The 9,464-nt window shown below is 38.3% G+C and overlaps 1 protein-coding gene across 1 annotated transcript in view; it reads left to right on the forward strand.

Moving 5' to 3' along the window:
* The window catches only part of prkcaa (protein kinase C, alpha, a), a 130,319-nt gene that overhangs the window by 115,178 nt on the left and 5,677 nt on the right, over positions 1-9,464 (forward strand). The window contains exon 17 of the mRNA XM_027282846.1: positions 1,206-1,346. Within this exon, the coding sequence (XP_027138647.1) occupies positions 1,206-1,346 (141 nt within the window). The remainder of the gene's footprint in view (positions 1-1,205; positions 1,347-9,464) is intronic.

Raw genomic sequence — 9,464 nt, forward strand, 5'->3', positions numbered from 1 at the left:
AGGAATGACTGACAGCTTTATATGTGTTTTTTGTTTGTTTGTTGTGTTTGAAGTGGTGCGATGACACTATGGAGTGTGGTCTGGAGAGTAGATCCATTTAGAGTGGTAACAATATCTTGACTCTTGGCAAGAAAGAGCATGCATGAATGTACTCTTAAACTGGGCACACCACTTAGAAAACATACCGCACACAATACCAGAGCCTAGAAGGCAGCCTATTTAAGTATTTAAACTAACTCAGTCAAACAAAGCACTATTTCCATTTCACGTTTCAGTGCATGAATAAGTAATTTTGCCCACTGACTGTCAATACTGAAACCCACTAGGCGCTCTGTCCATCTCCAAGTGGCTTCTTTCGCTTCCTCAGGAATTCATTTGGGACAAATCACTGCACTTATTCAGGCAGGAGTGGTAATGCCAAATATTTATGTAAACAATATTACTGCTGAAATTCCACACCCACAAGCAGCCAGACAGTAATTATGTTCTATTATGGGTATGAATTGTTTTAATGCATTTTAAATTGACCTGTTTGTTTCTTCTTCCAGACCAGCTTGCGCTCTGTTTATGCAATCAGCAAGAATATATGTAAGCGCTCCCACTGTAAGCTGGACAAACACTCAAATTAATTGTAATTTTTCACACTTTGTTTAGATAATTATTATTATGTTTACCAAGAACAATATTTGCTTGTTGATAATATTTCCTGTCGGTGCTTTTTTTTATATCTTAGTTTCCTTTTAACAAAGCAGCAGTCTGTGCCCTTATGTTGTTTGCGGTCGATTGGAGGTTAGCAGCATTTTCTCTAAAAGCAGAAAAAGGTGGGGAGAGGGAAAAGATAACAATTATATCACTCTTTGTCATATCTGTTCAGCCATCATTTACTGACCTAGAAAAGAGGTGGAACTACATTACAAAACACATCAGTGAAAGAAGGAGTGGGAGAAAGTGTTTCCGGATGCACTAAAAGTGTTCTACAATTACTTTGGAAATAATGAAAAATACAAAAAGGTTTTTACTTTTTATTTGAAGTTGTGGAAACTAATTAAACTACTATATGTAAATCATGCTTTCCACATTGTGTTTCTCTTCTTTTTTGATTTGAGGTCCTCCTAAAAAAGAAGAGGAATCACCACTGTGATTCAGAATGACGATTTATAGCCTTTTTGTTATAACTCCTCCGTTTTGTTTCTGTCTATGAGCAGCTGATGACCAAGCATCCATCCAAGAGACTGGGCTGTGGCCCTGAGGGAGCGAGGGACGTCCGAGAACATGCCTTTTTCAGACGTATCGACTGGGAACGCCTCCAGAACAGGGAGATACAGCCACCCTTCAAACCCAAAGTGGTAAGTCGTGTTCACATACACTTTTACAGTAGTCAATGAACTTGCTACTTCACACAGCATAATTAAGCATGACACTGCTTGGTATAATATAAGATGATTTGAAGTCGCTCTTACACGAGTTTAACCTTCATTATAATATAAGGCCACAAGTAAATGTTGCTGCTTTGGTTCTACTTTGATACTGGTGCATGGTGCAAATTGGAGTCTTACTGAAAGGCAGTGATGCTTTTTTCTTACTTACAACTTATTTTTTGGTGAGTTGCGATGCATCACAGCTGTAGGAATTTGCGTATTAAAAACGTAGTGGAAACGCAGGAAATTGTAAAATCATTGTCGATCATATCACAAAAGCATTCAATGCTTGGCTGCGATGGAAAGGTTGGCGTATTGACAAAGAAATCATGACGTACATGAACTGACACTAAGGAAGCTATATATTTTCTCAAATTAATACATGAACATTAAAGGCCAATTTTCTAACATGTTTTCTACATAGTTCTGATGTAGGGATTTAATGGAACTGGACGGTAGAATTAGTTCCACAAAGTCTTTGTGTATCTCTCCGCTCAATTCCTAATATTCACATAATGGCAGTGGATGAAACACACTTAAATTTGCATTTGCTTTTGACAATTTTCTAGAGGCTCATTTAAAATTCGGAATTCTTTTGGATGTACTATTCGTACACAGCACGCTGGACTGCACTTTGCATTATGCACCTTGATGAACAAAATTAAAACAAAAACAGAAAAATAGCATTTAGCGTTAGCAAAATTACATTAAAATAAGCAACCTTTCTCTTTCCTTTGTCTCATTGCCATCAGTCCGGGTGCATTTGTTGTCTCTCTTGCTTTACTGAAGTTTCGTTTTTTCTTCTGACCACTTTGCTTGTACTGGAAGAACTACCATCTTCTTGTTTTGTGCCATCCAACATCTTCACTTTGTACCATCAGCAGTCTTCCCTCAAGTAAAGCAATCTTAAATGCTTCTCCAGACAGCAGTCTTGTATTATCTAGAAATATTCTACTAATATTTTATATTTATGTTCTAGTGAATAATAGAAGCAATACCACCTTTCAGTCCACTGTGTCACATACAATGCAACACAATACAAATAAACCAGACAAACAAACAAATATGACTTTCTGACCTGCAAGTACATAAATGAGGAACAGATGTGCTGATCACAACAAGACAAATCTGTTATGGCAAAACATTTTATGTCCCTCTTTACTTCCTTGGGCCGTATCTGTTCTTGGCTGTTTGTTTGCCAGGTTGTACCCCAGCATTCAGTCAGATTTGTTAGGGAAAGTTTTGTCTTGCTGTCCTTCAGTACAGTAATTTTTCATATTTTTCACTTATAAATGACATATTGCACATACAGCTAAGTCCTAGATATTCAGTGTGCAATGTGTTAAGTAAACAGAATTCAAATAAATGGAAACAGATGGTGCATAATGTAGCAATCCAGACCAAGCCAGTTGCCAGTTATATAATGTGTTTAGTACAAACCTTTTGGAATATAAATGAGATTTATACAAAAAGATATCCTGCTTTTTCCCTTTCTGTACTGATTTTGGTTTGATTGTAAGGGCTTAAAGATGCTCATTCCTAAAAGTATAACCCCCTGCAAAGACACACATATGCAGATTACAGATAATCCTTATCTATGCATGCCACATTTTATAGTGGGGTCACTCCTGAAGGTTTTTTCATTTCATCCAATCTTAATATAATATTCTAAGACTTGCCATAAAAACAATTAAAAACGATCATGTCCAGCAAAATTATGCGCATTATTAAGTGTAATGAAATTTGAAGTTTTAATTGAAATAATTTATTGCAACAAATTAAATGTAATCTGCAAGCCACACCCTAAATCCCTCTTAATCTCCGTCTGTCTTATTTTATTTACACACACACACACACACACACACACACACACACACACACACACACACTATGTCCTCATGCCAAAGTATTGATACAGACCCCAAACCAGATTTTAAATACAACTCTACAAATTGACCCCACATCTGCAGTTGCCACCAATGGTAACTGTATACTTGAAGTTGACAGTGGACATAGAGGGAAACTTCAGGAGAAGTTAAGAAAGCATAATTAAGACCATATTGTTGTAAGTACTCTCCTTGGCTTGCACATTTTAAACCCACTGAACTGCAGAAAAACCCTCCAGATGTTTTCAAAAAATATACATATATATATTATACATAAAATATATATTATTAATAATTTGAAAACTATTCACTTAAAGTTAATAGAACTGTTAAAACTTCTTGTGAAAAGTAAACAAAAGTGTAAAGTTGTAGCTTGAAATTCTGTAGCTCTGAAAGTGCAGTTTAAGTCAGTCACTATTGACTGACTTAATTTAACACTGGACATGATTATATTTTACAGTATAGATTAGCTTTTGTGAAAAATTGTCCTTGCTGTTCACAAGGTGCTATCTTATAACAGTTTCCTTGTATCATTAAAAAAATTAGATGTGCTATAATTATATACAGAATTTTACCAAAATGTTAGAGTTGTCTTTGATAAGAACATCCATTCATTATTTTTTTTTATATGTGCTTACCCTGTTCAGGGTGATGGGGGACTGCAGTCTCTCCCAGCACACATTAATATAGAGGCACAGCAACTATAGTCAATGAGGTTATGGTATAAAATCAGCATCACACACCGAAAGTTGGAAAGTTGGTAAAGTATTGTGATTCAATGCTATATAATTAAATGAAATTGAACAGCACACAATCTACCAGCACACATTTAATAGACGCATTGTTGGTGCTAGTAACTTGTAACTGTTGTCATTTTCAATAAATGAGACCTATGTTATTACAGTAGGTCTTATTATATGAAGATGACTCCATTAGAGGATATATTTGTGTCTGCCACAACGGCTGATGTAATCTGACTGTAACATTCCCATTAAGAGTGGCTGACAGTACTGGGTGTGTATGTTAACAATGTGAAACCTAAGTCATATCATTTTATTTAATAAATGTCATTATAGGGTCTACAGTAAAAAAATAAAATAAATATACTGGGCCGTTTGCTCAATAAAAATAATTGTTGCATTAAAACTGACTGCAGTCTGATGTGACGTATTATACTATCCTTGACATGATGCACTTTTGTTTAGTCAAAACACAGCTGCAGGCATAGGCTACCTAAGGCGTGTGCTATATGTTTAGGTAATTTCAAAGCCTCTTATCCCAATATATAATTAATGTAACATCCATTTATCACGATTGAATATCTTATATAGCTCCCATTTCTCTGCACAGTAAGGAGTAGTTTTGAAATCTCTTAAGATCACACATGATCATGTAAAGCACACACACTTTCTCCGTGTCTTTCTATCATTCTCCTTCATATCCGCACACACACACAAAGGTAACAGAGATTAAGTAGGTCACTCAGCATCTGTGTGTATGTATGTGTGTGTGTGTGTGTGTGTGTGCGTGCGTGCGTGCGTGCGTGCGCGTGCGCGTGCGCGTGCGTGTCCTTTACATATTCATTTTAAATATTGTAGTTCTCTTCTGTTTCAACCCTCAAGGGCTCCAGTTCCTCTAATAAGGTGAATCCTGACCTCTTTGTCCATGTAGTCTCCTGCTGGGTGGATGTGCTGGGTCTCCTGGAAATGCTGTGTGTGCTTTGTGTGTGTGTGTGTGTGTGTGCGTGTGTGAGTGAATGTATGTGAGTGTGTGTGAGTGTGTGGGAAGGTTACAGAACATGAGGCTTGAGAGAAGCAGGGGAGGAAGATTTCCTTGCATGTATGCTCTTGTCTGTGCGTGTACGCGTGCGTGGAGGTGAGGGGAGTAATCAATATCGGAGTGAGAAAGGAAAGCTTTCGTGCTTGTATATTTGTCCACGCTGAAGTTGCAGGGAGGTGGATGCATGCAAATGTGCATGTCCTTTGCACAGTGCATGTTTGCATGGGTGTGGTTGTGGATGGAGATACGGGTGAAAGAGGTGGAACAAGAGTAAGAAAATCTTGTTGACTGCTACTGTAACCATGACCTACTCCATAATGATCCATCATGTCCATCACACTATGCCATGTAATACAGTGCTGTTTCTGAGTCCATCATTAAACACCTTCCTCTCACCCCTCACCCCTCACAGGTCTAACCCTCCTCCTCCTCTCTCCTTTTTCTTCTATCGTCGCTCAATCTCACTTCATCCGCCTGTGACAGCTATGGAATTGCAATTATTACACTGGCTGCACCCATCTGAGAGATTGAAGCCATCTGTATCTATTGGACCAGGACATCAGACAGTACAGCAGATGCAGTCTGTGTGGTAGAATGAGTGTCAGGGCAGGCTCAGCTAATGTTGATCCATATTTATAGTGCCGGATGCTGTCACTGTGCAGCCGTCCCCTGCAGGTAACAAAACAAGCACATGATTAAATGGCAACCACTTCCAGGCTATTTTTTTTAGATTACAACACAAATTTTATGGAAAATTGTGGATCGTCTTTATGGATGAAGGGAGCAGGGAAGGGTGGGAAAAGTAGGTCAAATAGGAAGCTGCTGATTGATAGTGAATCGAGGGAGGCAAGAAGAAGAGTGGGAGGACTTAGTCACTGCACAGAAGCCTTGGAACAGCATCCAAAGAAGGGATGTGCATGCCTGATGGGATACTTGGACACACACACACACACACACACACACACACAGATGATGATGGCAATGATGGCAATATGGATGAGTTGTGACTCACTGTAGCTTTGAGAAAAATGAAAGACGCAGACTGTTGCAACTTGACTGAGCATGTCTGCCTTTCCTCTTTTAGCTTACAGGCTATAAGAGGGAGCATTTTAAGTTTGCTTCTGCATTCATATATTTCTATTTGATGATTTATTTTCTAATTTGAGGTCAAGAGAAGTCATATTTTCAATCACATTTTCACATTTTAGTTCATGTCACAGATGCACAGAGTTTTGTAACTGATTTGAGGATTGTTTACAAAGTCAGTATGAATTTATTGGATTAAAAATACTTTCTAGTATGGACTTTTGCATTTCTGGAGATGCTGCAGACTGTGATGTAACTGTAATGTCCAATTCCTTGGAGGCTGTGTGCACAGCCAAAGCACAAGTGGTCATGTAAGGTTGTGGTTTCATCTTTAGCTTTGTGCCCCAGTATTCTGACTAACTGTGGTTTGCTATTTTGTCACATTACACATTTATGAAATAAGGCAGTGGAAATTAAATAGCAGAAACATTTAATATGGGGCAGCATTTCAGAGACTGTACTAATACATTACAGTTCCTTACTTAATTAAGAAATAATTAAGTTCACTGCAGTGACAAGCTAACATTTTTAGCTTGGAGAATTCATCAAAACAAACTAAAATGTTCAGGAGATTGTGACAAGAACAGATAGCTTCCCATGCCAGTGGCCTCAGGGAGAGAGAGGTAGAGAAAAAGAGAGCTAGAGAGAGAGAGAGAGAGCGAGAGACTCATGCACGACTCTTAATGGAGGCAGGCACTCATTTACCATCCTAAGTAGCTGAATGTTCTTTTAATATGCTTGAGTGCAGAGGCGTGCATGTCTGTATGTGTGCACAGACAGAGAGGGAGAGAGATTAAAGATAAAGGAAAGTAGGTCATAAACACATATAGGACACTATGTCATTGTATATATGTGGATGCATCAACAAGATGATGGCTTTTGATCTAACCCCATAAGGGTTTGCTGAATCACACAATGAGAAATGGGAAATCAGACCAGCCCATACGTTTCTCCAAAAGAGCAAGTTTATGTTTCTGGAAATGTCACAAAGGTAGCAGTGCAAATTGTCCATGGTTCATAATCAAAATTTATCCTTTTGTTTTTTATTGAGCTAATCTTTTGGGTTCCATTCGTCTTATGAGAGAAACTCATAAGATGTAGTTTCTTGTCTGTTCAAGGTTCATCATTTGTAATGTGATACTCAAAAAAAGAAGCATAGGTGAGACCCAGCACTGTCAGGCTGGCAGCTGAAGCTTCATCCCCCATGTGCTTTGCGTGCACACTGGTAGGTATATCGCTCGACAGCAGAGGCTCGGTGTAACAAGGACTGACTGTGTTGTGATCCACAGAGGGACGTCTTGGTGCTGGCAATTGTCGCTGCAGTTTCAGAGTGAAAAATGTGTTGCTTCACTTGAGCGACGGATGGTCAGTGACGGATAGAAAAAGACAAGTTTACAGAGAGACACAGCAGTTGAGAGATGCTGCCATCAGGTATCTGCTGTGTAAGAAAAAAGAAGAAAGAAAGTGTACATTCAGAGACAACACACACACACACACAAACACACACACACACACACACACATGAAAGAGTCACGTTTGCTCCTATCTTGAAGTGTCCTGCCTTCTATCCACTCTGACAGGGTGGTAGTGGCATGGACCGAACGTCACCTGTCGGCAGTCATGGGAAGGCATTTAAAAAATAATAATAATACATGCACACACCTTAGTTCTCTTGTGCTATTTTCTGTTAAATCACCTGACATGTATTGTCTGGCCATACCAGTAAAAAAAAAAGGAAGAGAAAGAAGTTTTCTGTCTGCTTGGTTGTTTTGGAGAAGTAAACCTGCAGAACTCAACATATGCCAAGAGTGCTTTGCTTATAGCAGAAAGGTAGAAATGCATCTACTTGGCGAAGCAGTCATTAGTCCTATCTGAGCTACATTTGAAAATGAATTGGTAATAACATAGACACAGACACACATGGATTTTGTGAGATTGTTTTTTTTTTTTAATTAGTCGACTAATACAAAAATTAATTAGGCGACAGACATTGGACAGAAAGTGCAAAATCATTGAATAACGTTATAGTCAACAAAACAGCTGCCTTTCCAGTATCTTACTTGAATGATTCATACTGTTTCTGTAATACCTGAAATCTGATGTAATGTTTAGTTAAATGTTGCCTTTGCAGTCACAACAACCCCTTTAGTTTAATCCCCCTGATGTTTATTTCTATGACAACAGTGCCAAATGTGCTATGGCTGCCATTCTCCTTTCTTTCTATCTATTCAAGTCCTACCTTCAAGCCCCATGGCATTTGGATTCACAGTTCACAGTCAGTTATACTCAGCCTACTGCAGAACAGAAGCCCCCAAGGGAACATTAATGCTTATCAAGAACTGCACGAGTCCTAGTCCTAGCATGTGTTTGCGTGTATGATTGTGTGTTTGTTTGTGAATGCATGCATCCATGTAGGTGAGCCAAGTGTGTAGGTGGACTAACTGATGAGGATAGAGAAGGACAGTATGTGCAGCCCTCTCCGTCTCTTACTCGCTCATTCTCTTAAACACCCTGTGTCTCATTTCTTCTTGAATTCTTTCCAGTAAAACAGAAGAATAACATCAAAGATCAAACAAAACTAGAAATGATCTATCTAATGCTCTTTCTAGGTTTAGCCATTGCAGACCTTTAATTGCAGAGGCACTGATTTAACAACATCTTGATCACATTTTGATGATAAATGGAAACCTTTTTTTGTTGATGTCATTGTGTTACAGAATCTAAAAAGTGTAGTTAAGCGTTAAGTGATTGACAGAAGATTAAGTACTGATATCTAGATACCCAAGCCCCTGATTTTTAGTTAATATGTGGCTAAAAGTTTAAAGTACAGTGTTGGTCCATTTGGAATCAGGGTTGAATTTGATGATTGTTGGGGCTAGAATTGGTTATGACAAATGAAATTATATTTCTAGCCTTAGAGTTAGGGTCTCATGAGTACCAAAACACGCTGGCAATTCTGTGTGAGAATACACTTCTGATTTTCCACAAAAGCTAATCCTAAAAAGGTACTGATAGCTTTATACAGCACCATAAATTAGATTAGCTTGGAAAGAGATAAAGCAGACCTCATATACATACAATGATATATATTCATAGTCATATTTAATTCAGTATAAACACCAATATTAATATTCAAATTCCACTTTTTATCTTGAAAGCTACGTGTCAAGTAGGATTTTTTTTAGTTGCGGGGAATATCACTACGGCAACAAAATAAGATGCATGCTCACATCTCCGAACGTGACCTTCCTTTGCTGAGAAATTCCACCATGTGACATGTGCCATTTCAACTTCT

The sequence above is a fragment of the Larimichthys crocea genome, chromosome X (genome assembly GCF_000972845.2).
Source record: "Larimichthys crocea isolate SSNF chromosome X, L_crocea_2.0, whole genome shotgun sequence".
Lineage (NCBI taxonomy): Eukaryota > Metazoa > Chordata > Actinopteri > Sciaenidae > Larimichthys > Larimichthys crocea.